The 21,658-nt window shown below is 44.3% G+C and overlaps 1 protein-coding gene across 5 annotated transcripts in view; it reads right to left on the bottom strand.

Annotated features, from left to right (window-relative positions):
- Positions 1–21,658, bottom strand: part of Mical (Molecule interacting with CasL) — a 309,683-nt gene that overhangs the window by 21,012 nt on the left and 267,013 nt on the right. For 3 of the 5 annotated variants that reach the window (XR_006772583.2, XR_006772586.2, XM_045738827.2), the window contains 4 exons: positions 19,786–19,945; positions 18,709–18,759; positions 4,149–4,299; positions 3,197–3,305 (listed from right to left, as the gene is read on the bottom strand). Coding sequence is in view for 1 of the 5 variants with exons in the window: in XM_045738827.2 (XP_045594783.1) it covers positions 3,197–3,305; positions 4,149–4,299; positions 18,709–18,759; positions 19,786–19,945 (471 nt within the window). In the remaining 4 variants the exon portion in view is untranslated. Of the gene's footprint in view, positions 1–3,196; positions 3,306–4,148; positions 4,300–18,708; positions 18,760–19,785; positions 19,946–21,658 lie in introns of those variants that run through there. The other 2 variants (XR_006772585.2, XM_045738829.2) reach the window with 2 other exon arrangements.

Raw genomic sequence — 21,658 nt, 5'->3', positions numbered from 1 at the left:
CCGGTCGATGGCAGATAAGGAAAACCCCAACCACAAAGGGGTTTTTCCAGGGCCATTGCTCTCTGAAACCTCTCTGAAGGGGCCAGGTTCTGGCGCTGGTCCCTGGTAGATCTGAACTCCTTAGCTAACGTCCCGGTCTAATATAACATACATTAGCCCGATAAGCTCCAGGGAGCCGTAGGGGCTCCCCACGGAAAAGTAAGGCATATTGCCCACATCTTGCTGAACATGTGTGAGTTGAATGAGCCTTTACCACTCACTAGGAGTTTGGGATTTGTTCTTTGGAGTTTAAATTGTTTTCTATTTGTGTGGTTATTGCATTTTGTCCTAAGCCGCTTCATTTTCGGTTCCCTGTCTGGTCTGGCAGACTCGAGTCCAAGCACATCATTTGTGCCTGAGGGTTGTTGGGTATATTCTTTGGTAAATGAGGAGTTATTTCTGTTGTGTCTGGTCTGATGCTGCATATGGAGCTGCTTGATCTGACTACTGTATAACTTTGGCATGTAATGACTGGTTTCCTTTCTGGCCATTTGTGTTGGACCTGCACAAGTGTCTTTGCAGGCCACACATACTACACACCTGACCACCAGGTTCTGTCATCAGTTTTGCTTGTGGGTGGCTATCCTGATTTTTCTCCTTTACTTTGCTTGGCTTTTGGCACCATCCCTGCATTTGGATGCCACTGACTATACAATTTGGCCTGATTTCACTGGAGGCTTGTGCTCTTTTAGGTTGCTTAGTGTTAAGAGTGCCAGTATAGCATTCTTTGGTGCACTCCAGCATGTGATGATTTATTTCACTTCACTAACTTTTCAGGTTGATTGGGTCATGCTCAAGGTCCACTGTCAGGCCCTGGGATTCCACTGCTGGGTAAGTGCCTCTGCTATCTCTGCATTTTGGCTGTTACGGTCTCGTCACCATCGTCGGAGTGTAGAGTGGCAATTTCAGCGCCAACTATGGGTCTGCACTCCAAACCTCCTGGTATTGGATGCTACGTGTACAACACCATCTGTGGATGGTGGTGTGGCAGCAATGAATGGCTCCTGTTTCCTGCTTTGGTCAGACAGAGAGGTTGTTGTCGATGATTTCTGGTTAGTGGTGTGTCACGATCAGCACCATCTGTTGTGCTACAGAGCATAATGTCAACTCCCAGGTGAGTGTTACCTCATGGTTTCCCCAGTGTACCGTCCATTTAACGGATGACGTTTTATGTCCACAGAGGTGACGTGTGGAGGCAGTCGTACTGAGGAAGGCAGTTTACCTTGGGCAGTCCACATACTCTCAGCTTGGTCCTGGAAGACGACCAAGTAAGCCACCGCCGATCTAAGCAGTTAGTGTTAGCTACAGTGTTGGTAGAGATTGGCGTACCCTGGGATTGGCTTGGGAGAGTAACAGACGACAGTGAGGTGCCTATAGTGAACTGCTGCTAGCCGGTTGCTAAAGGCTTCTGCCAGGGGTTAGCTACCCCTGTATATGGTTGTTTGTGACCCTGATCAGTGTGTGGCTGAAGTCCTCTGCCAGCGAGTAGCTGGAGAGCGATAGTGGGGTGTAGGCACCTCGTGATACTGTGTCGGTGGTTTGGCCCAAGTAAAAGATGAACTCCCCAGTTCAGTACATGTGTACAAGGTGGAAACATTGGAGTTGATGAACATTGCCAAGTGAAAAGTGTCCTACATAAAAGTGACACGACTGTACATATGTGTATTCATAATCTATTTAATCTAATATATTTTTAACGGTGATGGTGTAAATATATTGGTGAATATACTCTTATAGGGAACTGTGTATTGTTCATCCTCCCTTATTCCTTATTGCGCTATATAACCAGTTCTTGAAAGCATACTACCGACTTGGGATCAGATACTATAAAAGAGGTTACAACATCAAGAACCCAGTTACTTGTCCTAAGTGGCGGTAACATTGGCACCTGGGGGGCACTTGTTAAATTGGAGTCTTTTAGGTAAGTATTCAATTTTTTGCAGCCATGGCAAAGTGGCTTGGAAAGTAACCAAGGGGACAAAACTTGCAAATTAAGTACTGTAGCCAACCAGCACCCCTGACTCTTTTAACGATTTGTGCAGCAATAATTGATAAATCGAATTACTCTCTCCACTGTTTCACTGCTCCAACTGCTTGAGAAATACATTTGCAATTTTGCCTGCTAATGTGAGGGGGCAGGGGCTTTATACATCAAACTAGAGCTGTGTGTGTATTGTGTCCTGGACCATAAGGCTCTGGCTTGGAGAGCAACAGACGAACTGGATCAGAAGGAAGTATTTACCAATGTGTTCAATGCTATATTTCTTTTTACTTTAAGACCTATTATATATAATTTTCACACAATAGGCATACTGTATATATTTTTATATACATGTATACATATTGTGCCAATACAGGACTATTGAGGATAAAACTGATAAAGCTGTATTGAATAAAACAAGAACACAATTTTGTGAATGAATGAAAAGTTGGACATTGTTGAAGTTAACAAAAATTCTAGTTTTGAAATCAACATGTCGTCACACTTAATGCCCATCAATTTTTGATGCCATTGACCAGTGTCAAAATTTCGACATCTTATCAAATTAAAATCACCACAATATTGGATGTGTAAAAGCATCTGCCATGCTGAAAGCTGCTACCCCTATGTCCACATATTTCTCTGGACCAAGATGCTTCTTCTTGGCTAATCTGCAAAGTAGTGTTGATACATACATCAGATGGGTATATAAAATTGAGCCATCCAGTAGAATCAGTTCCAGCACAGCTCAGTCAGTTGTAACACCTCACAGCAGCCTCAACGATGGACTCTGCATTCAACTTGCCCATACAGCCCACAGTGTACAAGTGCCACCTCACCACAAGGACTGCCTTTTAGCATTATGGTCCATAGTCTTCTGATGCCATTTCAGCATACTGTAACCCATATCAAATACAGTATACATGGTTGACTACTATTGTGTGTTAACTGTCAGGGTATCATAAAGAGTCTAAACTTTGTGTGTGTATGTGAAGTTGAATCATCTACATTACAGATGTTTCCTTCTCGAACTAATGAACATTGACCTCAATAGATTAGACCTGTAGTTAAGATTCTAAGCCTTCTGGTTATGAAAACCTACTTCATGTTTGGTGCTTGTGAAATCTTGATAACGAGCTGTTGAAGGTTCTATATATTATCCACAAGAGTACTTACACTTTCTCCTCGAAGTGCTTTCTCTACTGCCACCCCTCTTTCCTCCAGCTCTCTGGTCTTTACTTCACACTCCTCTAGCTGCCGCTGAATTTCTTGCGCCATTCTAAGCCTACAATAGAGGGAAACAGTCTTTAATGAAGAACAACTATTACAGTGAAAAACACTTGGAATAAAAGATTTTTATACTTGAAGCACCCCATATGATGGTTTCATGTAGAATCACTTGGACATTTCAACTGCCTACAAAAGCTAGAGATGTAGGCTCACATCAAAAATTTGTTTAAGAATTCCACATGGTTTGTTAGCCCTCAGAGTGCAGTCATCATGATGCATTGTTTGTCTAGTGCAATGCAGTCATTGTCAGATGAAGTATATTTGTGTCAATGTTTTTGTACAAATGTATGTAGTCATTTTATTCCAATATCTCAACTTAAGTCTTCCAGCAGTCATGGTAGGCCACAAAATAGTTTGAAGTCTGATTTCAACTTCCAGTTCCTCATCAACAAATGATGACAACTGCACTTTGTAAAGAATGGGCATATTTGGTGAGGAGTTATTAGGTACACAGTGTACAGAATGCCATATAATGCTTCAGTAAATTTTAAATCTGGTGCCTAGCCCTAGCTCAAAAATATCAATAAGCTTTCCAACTGGAAAGGAGGCCTGGTCAGAGGCCTGGTCAGAGGCCTGGTCAGAGGCCTGGTCAGAGGCCTGGTCAGAGGCCTGGTCGAGGACCGGGCCACAGGGACACTAAGCCCCAAAATCATCTAAAAGTAACTGACATTAAAGGCTTGAAAACAGTGCATATGTGAATAGTATACAAATAGGAAATAATGGAAAGTCTTATAGATAGTGTAAGCAGGAGATAATTAAATATTAAAAAGCAAGTGTTGGAACACATTAACTGAGGGGCTTCTTGAAAATTTGAAGGCTTGGGAAATATATTTCCTACCTCTTGAGTTCTGCCTGCCTTGCTGCCTTCAGTGCTGCTGTACGATGTTTACGATTTGTTGATCCGGACCATGGACCCTGAAGGCCACGCTCCAGGGTGCCCACAGGAGTTCCTGCCGCACTTCCTCCTTCATCATCTGAGAGACTTTCCTCTGTGGCAAAAATTCATTTATTAAAATTGTAATACGGTAACAATTTAATGTCATTAATATTAACATTGACCAAGCAAATCAACATACATTACATACACAAAACTGTTTACTGTATATGGAAATATAAATAAAACCAGCATTAAATGTAATGAAATGTGAATTTCTGGGTGAGCCTCAGTGGCTCCCTGAATCTACTATACAGAGTACAATACTGATATGGTACTATCTACTACCTGTCAACATCAGGATACCAAGGATCAACGTCCTTGCTGCCCAGTCTCTGATCAGGCTTCCTGGTTGGTGGTCTGCTCAATCAGGCTGTTTGATGCGGCTGCTCAAACAGCCTGACTGGTCGCATCACCTACGGAGTCTGTATGTCCATGTTGCATTGTTTGGCCTCTGTGCTCTGTCTTGTCTCAGACTTTCTATTTCTTGTGTAACTGTGGTCTGCTGCACAATCTTTTCCATTATTACACAAGTGATTTCTTGAGTCTGTTGTTTTGAGGAGCCCTGTGTCATGTGTTAGCAATTGGTAATGGTCTTTGCCACGATCTTCACAATGTTCTTCAGCTGGCCCCAGTGCTAGAACCTGGCCCACTCACAGAGGCACAGGAAGTGGTGACATTTATCTTTGTTATCACACTGGGGAAGGCAACCAGAAAGTCAGCAAGTCAAAACAAACCACTTCAAAAAGAGGCCGAAGCCCTGAAATCCACTTAACCACTGCACTGCACCGCCCAACAATACTTGAAGCTGGCATTGAACCAGATTTTAAGATATCGTACGATTCAAAACAAGCGCACGCGGTGGGTTGGGTATGAGATGGATGCCTGGGACCTCCAGTAAGAGGCAACCATCTTGAAAAAAATTCCCAGCATGCTATAGGGCTGCTGATTGGCTCAGTTCTGAGTGAGCAACCATGGGTGGCGAACGCGCCTCTGGCTCCCAATTCCCCGTCTAACTCTGTGTTGAAAGATTGCTCTCTAACGGTGAAATTCAGACCTTAATGCTTGAAGAAGATAAGAGTAGTGATATTGATGGAGCATGGAACAATAACGACCTAACACTAGTGTCTCATACAAGTGATACAACACGGATGAGGAAGATACAGCGAGCGTATGCAGTAGAGGTTGAGCTCCAGGTGTGCTGCAGCCTCCCAGGCCATCACACTCACCATTATCATCACCACCCGTGTCATCTCTGATTTTTGAATAGTGATACTAAAGATGAATCATTTTCTGGATTCAGTGACACTGCTTCTGATACAAGTAGTATAGATGAACAGAGAGTTAGTGGCTTCCATGGTGGTGTTATTATGCCAGTGGTGGTGGTGCCAGTACAAAGAGCACAGGAAAATTCGCGAGGGAGGACTGTGATAATTTTGTGCCATACAAACGACAATTTTATGATTCTGATGTTGGTGTTGCACCCACTTTCCCATATACAGGTGAAGATATGAGTGATACCAGGACAGATATGAGATATCAGGACAGAATTTTGTCATTGATCTTTTCCAAGATCTTTTCAAGACTACCTTACACATTGATCTTTTCCTAGATCTTTTCAATCCTACCTTACACACTGATCGTTTCCTAGATCTTTTCAATCCTACCTTACATATGTCAAAAGCTTGGCTACATACTACCTACAGGAACTAAAGCCAAGGGTGTACATGAGAGCGTTGTTTGCAAGCACACAGAACGAAGAAACAAGAAGCAAAAATCTGTGTGTACCTGGTGCATCGAGTGTCAAGTCGCGCTGTGTACCATGCACGGCTTCTTTGATCATCACTCACTTCCGAAGTACTAAGTGTGTAATACAGTTCAATTGTATTGAACAGTGTAATAAACTTTACACTTTATACAGTGTAATAAAGTTCAACCCAGGAAAGTGTAAAGTGATGAAATTAGGCAAAGGGAGCAGAAGGCTGAATACAAGGTACTATCTGGGAAGTGAAATCCTGCAAGAGTCAAAGAGAGAGAAAGATCTGGGGGTTAATATCACACCGAACCTGTTCTCAGAGGCTCACATCAAAAGGATATCATCAGCAGCATATGCCTGGTTGGCCAACATAAGAACTGCCTTTAGAAACTTGTGTAAGGAATCATTCAGGGCCCTGTACACCATATATGTCAGACCAATCCTGGAATATGCAGCTCCAGCCTGGAGTCCATACCTAGTTAAACACAAGATAAAGTTAGAGAAGATTCAGAGGTATGCCACCAGACTCGTCCAGAAACTGAGAGTTATGAGCTACGAGGAAAGGCTAAAGGAGTTGAACCTCACGTCCCTGGAAAACAGAAGAATAAGGGAAGATATGATAACCACCTACAAAATTCTCAGACGAATTGACAGGATGGACAAAGACAAACTCTTTAGCATGGGTGGAACATGAACAAGGGGACACAGGTGGAAACTTAGTCCCCAAATGAGCCACATAAACATTAAAAAGAATTTTTTCACTGTCAGAGTAGTTAACAGATGGAATGCATTAGGCAGTGATGTGGTGGAGGCTGACCCCATACACAGTTTCAAATGTATATATGATAGTGCCCAGTAGCCTCAGGAATCTGTACATCAGTTGATTGACGGTTGAGAGGCGGGACCAAAGAGCCAAAGTTCAACTCCCGCAAGCACAACTAGGTGAATACAGTGTATGACAGTGTAATGTGTGTGGGTGTACAGTGTAAATAAATTGAAAATTGAATAAGTTTGAATATTGAATAAGTAATATTCCGACAATAAAAAAATTTGTGGACACATTAGTGACACATACAGTTCCTTGGAACAATATGAACATTTATGTACATATTGTAAAGGACATAAATGTGCATCAGATACGATAAAAAAAATTATTAGAAAGCATTGAAAATGCATTGTAAAAATGAATGAAAGTACTGTATATTTGTGGCAACTTGCGGGTCTTGAATTACCTGCGCGACTGTCTCTGGGAGATTCCTGCACGGCCGAACACGTATCGGTGATGTCATATTGCATCTTCTCCAGGTCGCCACAGCCAAAGTTGTTTTTTATATTTATTTTTACATGTACATGTTTTGGGAAGAGATTTGAACAATTTACAAAGAATTTTTTTTTTGTTTTTTTTTGGGGGGGGGGGGGGGGAATTTTATTTTTGACGAATGTCACAATAAATGCCGTGCAGCGAAAGTTAAAGAACTTCCCCAACTATGCAAACAAATAATTGAATTCTCTTGGAATTAGCAGGAGCTCATTCGCCCCACCTCCCCCACTCATTTGGAAGAAGGGGGAGGAAGTTCACCGAAATGTAGCTGTGAAATAGAGCCGAGGCAGTACAGACCCCAAAAGCAAGTTGAAGTGGCTCTGCCAGCGCCAGAATATGAAGTGATAGTATCCAGCATGAGATGTTGATCAAGAAAAAACCAGCCTTGAATGTAATGAAACGTCATTTTCTGGGTGAGTCCCGGAGGCTCCCCGGAGCTATCCAGGCTGAATGGATATGTATAACTTTCTGGTATCAGTCAAAGTGCTTGGAGTTCTTGCCTACCGGGGACCACGAGCCAGAATCTGGTCCCCCCCTCAGAGAGGCACGAGAAGCAAGGGCCTATAGAAACCCCCCTGTGGTTGTAAGAAACCCCCCTTTATGATTCGCATGATTCATGCGAATCATGAATTTGACCATAAAACTAGACAAAATATGTTTCTGAACAAGGGAAGTCCTGTGCAGAGGACACAGCCAGCGTAATTCAACAGTAGCCGAAAAGAGTAAGTAGCAAAACATACATAGCTGGCTTTTCATTTGGGCTACAAGGAGCCCAATTGGGCTACAAGCAGCCCAATCTGGCCACCCTGTGCAGGACAGGAGGTCCGAACCGTGCAACCCACTAAGCGGGAAGGCACCAACGAGACACACTGAAAGAAAATGAGCAGTGCCGAGACAAAGCACGGAGAGAAAATGCAACCACAAAGAACGAAAAAGGACCAAAAACTGAAAAGAAGCATGGAAGAGGACCAACAAGCCCTAGAACAGACCGGAGGAAAGCCACACTGGAAGACGACAGATGTTCCAATAATACGGGAACAAGCGAAAATCTTCCTGAATCTTCGAGAACATATAGAAGCAAGCACAGAGCACGAAGGCACATAAAGGCACAGTCGCACCAGAGACCAAAAGTCATGCAGAACCCCTAGAAGAGAGGAACATGATGGAGAAGTTCCGTCTCAAGAAGAAGGGTGACTACACGGAGAAAATTTTCCCTGACAGGAAGGACTCGACAGATCCAAGGGACAGGGAGCCGAACCCGGGGAGGGGCCGACACCCAACAACTCGTACAGAGAGAGAGAGGGGGGGGGGGGAACCCACTCCTCGTATACCTCGGTGGGGTCCAACGGGGCCTGAGGGGTCCCCCATGTAAGCCCCTCTCCAGCCCCGGGAACCCACTCGGCAGGCCAGGGGCCAAGCCGTCCCTCCAAAGCCCCAGCCTCCCAAGTAAATGCCAGGGCAGCCGGAAAAGTACTAAAGAAGGCAGCCCACTGGCAGACTCATACAACGAGGCTGGAGGAACAGGCTCGAATGTCTCCGTCACACTCCCGGAACGGGAATTCCCCGAGATTGCCCAAGTCTCAAGACCATTACAGCCCCGCCCCGACCCCAAACCTACAGACGGTAAGGATACGGATGCAGGGAAGAAGGGGGACCCCGGACGAGCAATAACAGGGAAAAGACAAGGGGCGCGGAAGGGAACAAAACTGAAGCAACCAACATCCCCAAGCCCCGTCACACCAATCAAAACGGGGCAGCCTCGGGGATTTCGGGGAGCAAACAACCTAGCGTGTTGCCATTACCTAAACTCAACATGCAATGCCCATACTGCCAGTACCCGCATAGTCAGCAGAAGTCAGCAACTTACCGACGACGTAATTGAGCCGACAATATGGGCGATGATGTCACACCCTGCATGATCGCTCATGCACGGTGCATCCCAGAGGCGTCGCGCGCGGTCTTCAAGCAGCCAGAGTTGCCACGAATTTATTTTCGCGTCATTATTTACAGTGTCTAGGCCTATTTTATTAGCAATATTAGTCACTAATTGTGTTGCACATAATGTTACATCACAGTCATTGTCAATAAATGTTGCATACATTGAGTATACACATGCTCACACAAATGTTTTCCATTACGCCATTATATTATGTAATCACAATGTTCATTATTATATGTACACACAAGCACGCACTATGTACAGGTTTTTGCACTATTATTGCACATTTAGAATTATTGGAGAGAGTGGTAGTCGTTGAAGCAGTCGACCGCACACAATGGAACTGCACACGCTTCACACCATGTTTGCACCACTTTACGTTTCTGTTCTCTCCTTTTTGTTGTTTTACATACTAGGCATTCACGTTGGCCTATTGCACGCTTTCCAGCTGGTGGCAAATGTTTTAGTCTGTGTTGTTGAAAGGCCTCCTTGTGAGCGAGCCTGGGTGTTACAGCATGCTGCAACACTGGGTTCATGATTGGTCTTTGTATGCCAGGGACATCTTTACCAAACTTTGCGAATAACTGTGTCGCAAGTGTAAAAGCAAGCGCACGGAAACTAGGTTTGCGTCCAGTTTTCATACATATTATTATTATGCATATTATTATATATATTATTGCAGTTCATACATACATATTATTATATGATACATATTATTGCAGTTCAACATGCTTATGTCAATAAGATGGAAAAACACTTTTTTCGTCCATTTCAATGTTTTCCGCACACACACACTCAATAGTACCAACCATCATGTCAGCCTTATCACCTACCTTACAGCTTTACCTACCTTATCAATCAAACACATGTTGATATTATAGTCAAGAACACAATCTGGCTTATATACGGGTTCTTTCGTTACACGGTTCACCTTGCCACTGTTCACCATTGTACCCTCATGAATGGTTGTCAGCATGTTCACTTCTCTCTCGTCTTCCCACCAAACCGAGAGTATTTGATCACATTTCTGTAGCTGGCACTCACCAACTGCAAGTCTACCGTCAAACACTGGCATTTCTCTTCTTCATGCCTTTACTGTGCCAACCAATCCGGTTCTATTTTCAATCAAGAACATAGCTAGCAATGGACTTGTATAGTAGTTATCTGTGTATAAGATGTGGCCCTTGTTCATCCATGGTGCCATGAGTGACTTCACCACACTACCCGAGAAACCATGTTCGTCATTACCGGGAGTGTCTACATCGCTAGCTGAATACAGAATCAAGTGTAACACGTATCCTGTTTCACAGTCACACAGTACAAAGAATTTCAATCCAAATCTGTTTCGTTTTGAGGGAATATACTGCTTGAATGAAACACGTCCTTTGAAAAGTACAAGGGATTCGTCAATTACCAGCTTCTGTGCTGGTACGTAAAAATCTCTGAACTTTCCAATCATTTCATTCATATAGTGCCTCACTCGCCAAAGTCTATCATCCTCTGTCCAGTCCTCTTTACTTGCAAAATGCAGACACCTAAGGAGTATCTGAAACCTGTCTCGGGACATATATTTCCCGAAGAAAGGTGTTGGAATAGTCAGATCTTTGCTTCAGTAATCTGTGATAGCGTGTTTGACACAGTGCTTCATCAACATACATATTGCTAAAAACACATACATTTCACCTACAGTGGTGGTTTTCCAACGTTACAATCGTGAAAATTCTGTTATCTCTCTTCTAATGAGATAAGCCGCATGAAGGTTCGTTTGGTGTACAATATATTCCATGAGCAGCTCATCATAGAATGCTGTAAAATAATCCAATTCACTCATATCCTCTCCATTATTGGGGAAAGCTCTGTAATCCCAATGTCTTTATTGTCAAAGGCAGGAATTCGAGGAATAAAACCAGCACCATCACTCCACACTAGTACACCTGGTGTCCTGCGAGACGCAACAGAGGCACGACAACGAGGAAGCGATGCACACCATGGACCAGGAGCTGAAGCCCGTCTATGCACAGTACGGCGGCTACGTGCATGTGAGTGGAAGCACGTGAACATGAGGCTCTTGGTGCTTCATGTTGTTCCATGCGGTGGCACTTGGCTGGGCGAGACACTGCTGATGCGACAAATTCTCGCCCAGTAACACCACTGGTACTGGCACCAGGCTCGGTAACACTATGTTCTGATTCCACTTCACTAAAACCAGAAAAAAAAGTCACTTTCCTCTGACTCGTTACCAAAAATATCCTCAGACTCTAAATAAGCACAGGAACTGTGTGGTCGAGGGTGAATTGGAGTAGACACTGGGCGAGGTGGCATGGGTGAGCGTATAGGCCTCGCCATGGGAGGCGGCTGTATCTCATTTTCACTGTCGGTGCTACTATCATCGGTCAATTGTGTGTAGTCTTTATCAATGTTAGAGTCATCAAAATCACTTTCCTCACCATCAGAAAATAATTCACTGGTTATTTGCTCTTGGGTGAGTGATTGCGTGGTGCGTGCCTGGGAAGCGTTCGGCCGTGCGCGCAACATGGTGGCTGCTGGGTAACTGATGCTTCCCACGTGATGGAAGCGTGAGCTGGATTTTTTACAAAATGACGGCTGTTTACTATAGCCCCTGGGCAGCGCATGGAAGCCCCCTCTACTCCACGGGCCTTTTCAATCTTGCACGGTACTCCAATACATCATATGATGTGGAGCACAAGTTACTGCAAGTCACTCAACCCATCATATGATGTGTTGCTTATTTAAAGGGCTAAACACAGTGCTGGAAAATCTTTGGAGCCAGATCACACGACCTCTGCCTCTAGCATCAGCCTTAGAACTGACGGGTGGATAGCCGGCATGGGGGTCTGGAGCTCCCCCTTTCCCCTCCTAGGGAGGGGGAAGCTGCGCAGACAGCGGCGCGGCGATGTAATTACCTAAGTGTAATTATCTAAGTGTAATTACAGGATGAGAGCTACACTCATGGTGTCCCGTCTTCCCAGCACTCTTTGTCATATAACGCTTTGAAACTACTGACAGTCTTGGCCTCCACTACCTTCTCACCTAACTTGTTCCAACCGTCTACCACTCTGTTTGCAAAAGTGAATTTTCTTATATTTCTTCGGCATCTGTGTTTAGCTAGTTTAAATCTTAAATAAATAAGAACCTCTTGTTCTTAAAGTTCCAGGTCTCAGGAAATCTTCCCTATCAATTTTATCAATTCCTGTTACTATGTGTGACGTCATGCTCGTTTGCTTGTTTCTTTTGGGGAGTTCTATCCACTTGTTCGGCTTTTGGTAGCAATTTTCACCAGAATAAGGGTTTGTTTTGGGACGCATACCTTTCTGGGTGCCTGACTCGTTCGATGGCAGACATAAAATGCTTCCAACCACACGGTGGGTTTCTATAGGCCATTGCTCCCCATGCCTCATCTGAGGGGGCCAGGTCCTGGCTCATGGTCCCTGGTAGGCCCACAGAACTCCACACACATGACTGATGCCAAAGTCTGACACTAGCATATCAGCCTGGATAAGCTTCGGGGAGCCAAAGTGGCTCCCCCCCAGAAAAGAAGTGGTATTCATAGTGTTGTGAGGCATAGGGCTGCCAGCTCAGACAAACCAGTAGCTGAAAGCTTTATTGAAGAATTTAAAGAATTTGTAGAGGCCGAGGGATACCTACCGCAACAAGTGTTTAATTGTGACGAGACAGGACTGTTCTGGAAAAGATTGTCTAAGAGGACATACATTACCAAGGAGGAGAAATCATTGGCCGAGCACAAGCCTATGAAAGATAGGTTTACGCTTATGTTGTGTGGAAATACGAATGCCGATTTGAAAATTAAACCCTTGCTTGTGTATCATTCTGAAAATCCAAGGGTTTTCAAAATAATATAGTGTGCAGAAAAACCAAATGTGTGTGATGTGGAGGGCTAATAGTAAGGCATGGGTAACTAGGATTTTTTTTACGGAGTGGGTGAATGATGTGGTGTGCCCTGCCATACAAAAATATCTGAAGGAGAAGTTTGCCACTCAAGGCCTTGCTTCTCCTGCTCATCCTCCATGCTTGGAAGATGCATTGTTGAACAAATTTGATTTTCTCATAATAAAGTTCCTTCCACCTAACACCACTTCTCTAATTCAGCCTATGGACCAGAAAAATCATAGCAAATTTTAAATTGTGTTAAAATCATTCTAAACTCTTCCCCTGTGGGACTTCACAGCTCAATTGTGAATTATTATTGTATTTTTAGCATCACAATAATAAATTATAAAACATTTAAGCTGATAAACAAAGGTGCTTGAGATATTGCTCTGACACCACAAAACAGTCCCATTACTTCTGATTAAACACTAAGATCTCTATGCCAGGGATATAAAAAAAATAGGAAAAATATATTTCTCATTCCTAAAAATGGCATATGTATCTATATACATTATATATTTGTTGTTCCTAAAAATAGCAAATGTACATATACTGTATACATATATTTTTCATACCTAATATTAACAAAAAATATATTTCTCACGTAGGGCTGCTTTTCAATACCAAGCTGTATTTTCTTTAAATAGCAATAACATTAGTAGTTTCTCATTTACAATGTTAAGTGTCATGTTTAGTGGTTAACTGCTAATTGCTCATCCTGCATACTTCACTAGCATGCTCAATTTTTTTTAACATTATTAAAATTCTTATGCAGCATTTTTACCAATACATTCCAGAAAAAGAAGAGAAAAATTCTATGATATGATCAACAAATGATGAAATATGCAAATATATAAAAAACCAGCGTTGAATGTAATGAAACGCCATTTTCTGGGTGAGCCCCGGAGGCTCCCTGGAGCTTATCGGGCTAATGTATGTTATATTAGACCGGGACATTAGCTATGGAGTTCAGACCTACAAGGGACCAGTGCCAGAACCTGGTCCCTTCAGAAAAGTTTCAGCGAGCAATGGCCCTGGAAAACCCCCCTGTGATTGGGGGTTTTCCTTATCTGCCATCGACCGGGGTTAGGCACCCAGAAAGGTAGACATAACAAAACAAACTCCACATGTTAAGTAACTAACAACAAAAACTGAACAGAGAGATAGAACTCCCTACAATCCCAAGGAAACAAGCAAGCAAGCAAACGTAACACACAACTGCTGCGCCGCTTGTCCGTGCAGCCCTCCCCTCCCTGAGAGGGGGAGGGGGGCTCCCGGACCTCACCACGCCGGCTTCAAAGCATTCCAGTTCGGAAGCTAAGCTTCAACAAACGCGAAAAAAACGCCGACCGATGGGAGGAAGGGTTTCCAGGGAGCCCCCGGGGCTCACCCTGAAAATGGTGTTTCATTACATACAATGCTGGTTTTCTGAGGGGAGCCACTAAGGCTCCCTGGAGCTTCATACCCAAAGAGAAGGAAAAGAAAGGGCTGACTTGGGAAGCAGTCGACACAAACTCCGCAATGCGAAGTCGAGACAACAGGCTGCAAACTGCGACCCAAAGCAACCCAAGAACATCTAGGAGCAGACATGCTCACAAAAATAACGGGTAGCCAGGAAGCTGTACGACCTCCAAATCCCCGCGCCCGAATTGAGCCCAAGACATGTTACCAAACTCGGCAGTGAAAGCTGCAAACGTCCGAATGGCACGGGCATGAGGATAGACCGCAGGCTGGCTAGATTTAATCCTGTGGTTGACCTGGGAGATCTGAGCCTGGGAACAGGGAACGAGGGAAACCAGATCAACCCAAAGTGCATCCCCAGCCACGGCACGCAGGTAATGGCGAAACGCCGCAACTGGACAACATATGACGCACCCCCAGCCGAACCAATCAAGCATCAAAAACCCAAGGACCCCTCCGGAAAGCAGTCATTTCGGCCTCGCCAGAAAAGGCAGAGAAGGCTGTAAACGTACAAAACTACCACCAGTACCAAAAAAGCAGATACCCCTGTGCCGGAGGAGAGCCAGAAGCTCCTGGACTCAACCCCCAGAGGCCAATGCCAACAAAATAGGACCTATGAAAAACAATCATGAACTGAAGGGGCTACCACAAACCAAGCAGAGGAAAGGTTGGAGAGAACCCTGACCAACGACCAGGATGGCTCAGGCGGTGCATGAGCAGGCCGGAGGTGAAACAAAGCACAAGAAAGCGTACGGAACAAGGCAGCTGTGACGTCCACAACCCGATGCGAAAGAGAAGACAACCTATGAAGAGCAAGAAAAAGTGCATAGAATCACCAGGAATGTCATACTGTCGCCGAGACGAAGCTCACAGGTGGGACACCATTAACGAAGCCACCTGATGGTGATAGAGATGGTGATACACCCGCGTCAAAAGATCAGACACGAAGAGCCAAGGAGAAGTCCGAACCAGCCATGTACTGGAACGGTCCTGTCTGCCGAAAGAGGCGGAGCCGCGGGAAATGCCCCGGGTTCAGACACCGATCAAGCAGCATCTGAAAATAAAGCTGGACCGGCCACCAAGGGGTCACGAGGACTACTCTCCTTGGGAAGGACTCCAACTGAGCCAGAACTCGAAGCAACAGTTGGACCGGGGGAAGAGGTACAGGTAACTCCACTTTGACTAGTCCTGCCAAAAGGCATCCACCGCGAACGCCTCGCAGGCGGGGAAGAGCGCTACATAAAATGGGAGACGACGAGACCACGCTGACGCGAGGATTCCATACGTCCGGCAGAACGAACGAAACAAGTCGGCGACGACCTGCTAATCTGTGACCAAAGGAATTAACCGAACTGAGATAGGCCATCTGCCAGGACGTAGGACACACCCCGGACATGAAGCGTATGGAGAGCCAAACCCCGAGAATCCAGCAGGTGAGCCACTCGAAGGGACCCACCTCAAAGGGGTAAGGACCGAAGAGAATCCCCGTGGTTCCGGCAAGGAACCACTGGAGAAACAGTCTGAATGGAACCAGATGGTAGAGCCCCTCTGAAGCGCAAACCAGACAGCCGCGAACTCCTAAACCATGCTGTGAGCCCAACGGACGGACGGACCTCACCGTCCCCGGCCAGCCCCCCCGTCCCCGGCCGGCCCCCACCGTCCCCAACGGCCCCCACCATCCTTGGCCGACCCCCACCGTCCCCGGCCAGCCCCCACCGTCCCCGGCCGGCCCCTACCGTCCCCGGCCGACCCCCACCGTCCCCGGCCGGCCTGGTGAGCACAGTTTACAAAGCCCCAGCCGAGAGACGACCCGTCCATGAACACATCGAGTGAAAGCTCGGGGAGGCGCCAAGGCACGGAACCCCGAAAACCCCAAAGAGGAAGCCAGTGACACAGCACCAACACAAGGTCCCTGGAGGACAAACCCAACGATTGCGAGAGAGACGGAAGGTTTTGATAGCCGTGCTGGTCTACCGGCGGGTAGACCAGCACGGAGACGTTCAGACTCCCGCACAACCACTGAGTGACCTGGGACCTCCTCAGAAACAGCCGAAGGTGGGACTGCAGTTGTGGCAACGCCTCTGGAGGGAGAGACAAAGAAGCGGTTCAAGAGTCCTAAACAAGACCCAACAAGGTCCAAACCCGGGACGGAACCAGATGGAACGTCCTCCCATTAACCAGGAACCCGAACATGGTGATCTGGAAAGAACCACACCCCTGGCGAGCAGACAAGCGGACCGACTGGGAGCCCACACTAGCCTGTCGTCGAAGTAGGCCAGGAAACCAAATCCCAAGCAGACGCATAGAGGCCACCAAGATCCGGTAAAGATGCATAAATACACAAAGTGCCTATTACCAACTAGGGAAGGCAACAACAGCGGCAAGCCTGAAGCCCCACCACCAACTGTGCCAGTCCCGGAGCCCTTGGAGAGGAACATGCCAAGAAGTGACCCGGAGGTCCAGGGACACCATCCAGGCACCCGGCCCCAACAGAAGCCGGACCGGAGACAACAGTCTTCCGAAGAGGGCAAAGAATCCAGGGCGCAGACTGAACAAGTCCAGAAGAACCGCAGATCCGCAAAGTCCCGTGTCTACCTTAGAACAAGCAGGAACCCTGGAAGGATAGGACGGATCGACCACGTCCAAATGCACCCACGCCAAGATGACATGACGAAGCACTGGGGAAGAAGCCCACCCCACCAGCCCCAAAACCCCCAAAGGGGAAGAAGCTGCCCGATGCCACCAGAGGCCGGAAGACAACCAAAAATGCACATGAACTGTGGGACCAAGCGAGAGTCAACAGAGCAAGCTGCCCCCCCAGCGCTCCATTAACAGCGAAGGGAACGGATCCCCTTCCGAAAGAAAATGTATATATAAATACACACACAGAGTTCTATCTCTCTGTTCGGTTTTTGTTGTTAGTTTCTTACCATGTGGGGTTTGTTTTATTATGCCTACGTTTCTGGGGTGCCTAACCCCGGTCAATGGCAGATAAGGAAAACCCCCAATCACAGGAGGGTTTTCCAGGGCCATTGCTTCCTGAAACTTCTCTGAAGAGGCCAGGTTCTGGCACTGGTCCCTGGTAAGTCTGAATGCCATAGCTAATGTCCCGGTCTGATATAACATACATTAACCCGATAAGCTTCAGGGAGCTGTAGGGGCTCCCTCAGAAAAGTCACCCTTACACATACAATACTGCAGTTTTTTAACTTTATTCACATTTAGGTATTCATCATAAGCTGGTGATCTAAGTGCAAAACTAAAAATGTTCAATCTAAAGTATCATTCCCAACATTCACATTGTACACCTGAATGGTAAAATGAAATAACTTTGATGATGTACAAACAACAAACAAATATCAAATAAAAAATAAAAATCTTTAATGGCATCCCAAAATATAAAGTGCATCAACAATTATAATATTTTTTGTGCAGTGCAATAAATTTAGTCAGTGCACAAACTATGCAATACCTATTAAGCAGACTGCCTGTTACCACGACACCACAGGCAGCTAGACAGCACCTAAGGAACAAACTCCATAGTAACAAACATAGCCATGCCAGCACAGGGTTATACTGGGGGGTGCAACATAATGCTAAACTCGGGTACATAACAAAATTATAAAGGACAGAATAGTTAGCAAGCTAGATGTAAGCAGAACACTAGTAGTATTAGCAATACAACCAGTAATTAAAGAAGTTTCACTGTATTCAATTCTAGTTTAGTCCTAATTCTATACTTATTTCTAATAAGGGCAAACCATTCCCAAAGTTAAAATATAAAGGGCAAATTGGTATTTGCAGCAATATCTTCAGTAGTCATTATGGCGTAAACAAATCTTTCCATGCCATATTGATACATGAAAATTTAACCAAATAGTAATTTCTTCCATCACCATCAGGTGCATGACAGGATTCATGTACAAAGCAGCTGGGAATCAATCCAAGTACCATAACAAATCCTCATCGAAAGCTGTAAGATCACTAAGCTATTATAGTTAGCTACATTAGCCAAGAGTGAGAAGTTAGAAAACCAGTCAACGCAGGCTTAGGGACTTGGGAGACTTTCATACCGTACCTTCAATTCTCGGGGTGGTGAGATGCACTTGGGAAGAGGAATAGGTAGATCCTGCTCTCAAAGACAGCATGTGGACAGGCCAGGCATACAATCAGAGGGACACACACACCATAGGATACAGGTACAAGTTGAATAAACACACAGGAAACAGGAATAAGTTGAATAAACACATAGGAAACAGGAATAAGATGAGAAAACACATACATGATACAGGTATAAGCTGAATAAATGAGACGGGTGTATGACGAAATAAGACCACGTAACAGTGAAACACATATTACAGCATAAAAAGTGAATTGAAAGATCACATGGGGTAACTGAACTGGATGGAATTTATTTGTCCTCTAAGCAGGAGATTTTAGGGATTGGTTGATTAAGACTATATTTTACAAATATACGGTCATATAGCACAAGAGAATCATGTTAAACAAGGCATATGCAGCAAATAAATGACAGTACCAGCATACATAAATATGACTAGAAAAATCACGTAACAAAAAGTAGTAAATGCAGTACACAAGTCTATTAATTATATCTATCACAATCTTGTATTGCTAAAATAAAATTCATACAATAAAAACATAATATACTATAAAAACAAGCTTCCTACAACAGCAACAAATGTATCTTACACTAACTATAAAGTTGGAATACTACACATCAAATACTTTGAAACAAACATTTTGGAAATGATCACAATGCCACAATTTCAAAATACAAAAAACTAAAAATTCTTGGAAATTGCATGCCTCCCCCTTTAAAAAGAATAGATTTACATCTATACAAAATTTAGCATACAGCTAATACAATGTGTTCTTTTCTTTTAAAGTGACCAGGGATAATATAGACATTATTAGACTCATCTTAATATGATGTGTGGCCAGCACACACACGTCTATGTCCCAGCAATAGGTAGCAAGGCACCCATGTGATACAGTGGCCTCATGTGCAATATGATTGCAAACAAAATCTATAATGCTTAAGCCATCATCTGATTACAATATAAATGCTAATGATAACTGATTTTAATGTGAATATCAATAACAAACAGTTATAAGCTTATTAGCAGTTAGTCACCTGATGCTTGAGGTGGTGATGAAGCTTTAGCGAAGGGAGAGGATAAGAAGGGAATTGGGCGCCGGGAGGGGGAAGTGGGTAAGGAGAAGGCAGCACGAGTGGCACTGGCACTCCCACGGTCATCAAGGATGTCAGCACTATTCGATCTACATTTCTCAACCTGCAAAACGAAATTATGAAATATATTTTACTTATGATGAAAATGTATCTCCAGGAAATGACCCACACTGTAAAGTGACTGAACAATATAGTGACACCTCGACAAATTGGATTAATTCGTGCAGTACCTGTTCTAAATTTTGGTGAATTCCAGATTTCCATCTTGTATACTAATGGTACATAACAATTCAGAAGTATTTGAGCCAAGGGCACTAATGAATTGCTTAAAAAAAAAATTTGTAAATATAATGAAATGCCTTTTTGGTGGGTCCTTTGGAGGCTCCATGTTCTTACATCCTGGATAGCTCCACCCATTTTAAATCACACCAGGCTTGCAAGTCTTTAACCCTTAAACTGCGCATGGCGTATATATACGCCCTGAGTAACATGTCCCATGGTGCGCATGGCGTATATATACGCCATAGGGTGCCAGGCCTGATTCAAATGGCCCGCGGCTACACGGAGTTCACAGTAGCTTCCTCAGGGCTCTTGTAAACAGATGCCATTTAAAAAAAAAATTGTGGGCAATATTCTCAGGTGTGAGAGGCACAGTACTATTGGAGCAACCAAGGCCGGCGCACGCAGCATGAGCGAACAGCATTGATGTTCAGCTTGTGACCACAGCATCGCCGAAAAATGTCAAAATAAATATATAATTGTTATTATTTAGCGATGACAATATTACAGATGACCAATGACTGTGATATAAATAACCAGGGTTGTGATAATAGCAGGATTGTTGTAATAATTAGCGCTGTGGGAGGAGTGATGCTGAGAGACGGAGGGAGACAGCATCGTTTACTGACTGTGTGGCCACCTGTTATTGTTTGCATTCACCATACCAGGTCAGTGGTTCTCTATGGTGAACACAAATGTAGATACTTATATATAATGTGTGTATTAGTGTAATAACAGCAAAAGGATTATGCTGGGAGGAGCCATATGGGTGACGGAAGTGACGTCGTCTGCACGATTTGTCTAGCTGTTTAGAGGGTGGCCACTATGCTCTTTGGGCGCACTACAAGCTTAGGTGTACAGTTACGGTGCATAAAACATGTAGATATTTATATATAATATGTGTATATAGGGTAATAACACTGCAAAAGGTATTGTTGGGGGAGAAAGTTTAGTGCGTGTGACCTTGAATGAGTGAGGGAGCCACCAGCAGCCATCTGTGTATAGCGACGACTCTTAGTGCCTGAACTAACTATATCAGCTTAGCTGTACAGTTGTGGTGAACAAAATATACACATACTTATATATAACGTCTGTATATAGTGTAATAACACCACAACTGGTATTGTTGGGGGAGAAAGTTTAGTGCGTGTGTTGAGGGAGTGGCAGCGAGTGGCTGGCTGGTGTGTGGCGGTAACTCCTCGTTGCTTTTCGACTCTCAATACCAACTTAGTGGTTCGTTATGGTGACCAAAACATGCCAATACTTATATATAACCTGTGTATAGAGTGTAATAGCAGCAAAACTATTTGTTTATAGTTTTATAAACATAATAATTGAATCACTAATATGCACATCATACTTTTGAGTATAGCGATTATTAACCACTTTTATTATATAAATATATTACAATACACGCTATTGAATAATATTACTGCAAAAAAACTAAGAAAAAATCAATCGGAGACATTGAAACAATTAGGTAATAATATCTTTGTGGCAACTCCCATCTGTCAACGCGGGTGACGCTGACCGGGTC

The sequence above is a fragment of the Procambarus clarkii genome, chromosome 43 (assembly GCF_040958095.1).
Source record: "Procambarus clarkii isolate CNS0578487 chromosome 43, FALCON_Pclarkii_2.0, whole genome shotgun sequence".
Classification (NCBI taxonomy): domain Eukaryota; kingdom Metazoa; phylum Arthropoda; class Malacostraca; order Decapoda; family Cambaridae; genus Procambarus; species Procambarus clarkii.
The sequence above is the reverse complement of the archived record's forward strand: the minus strand, read 5'-3'. Positions and strand labels throughout refer to the sequence as shown.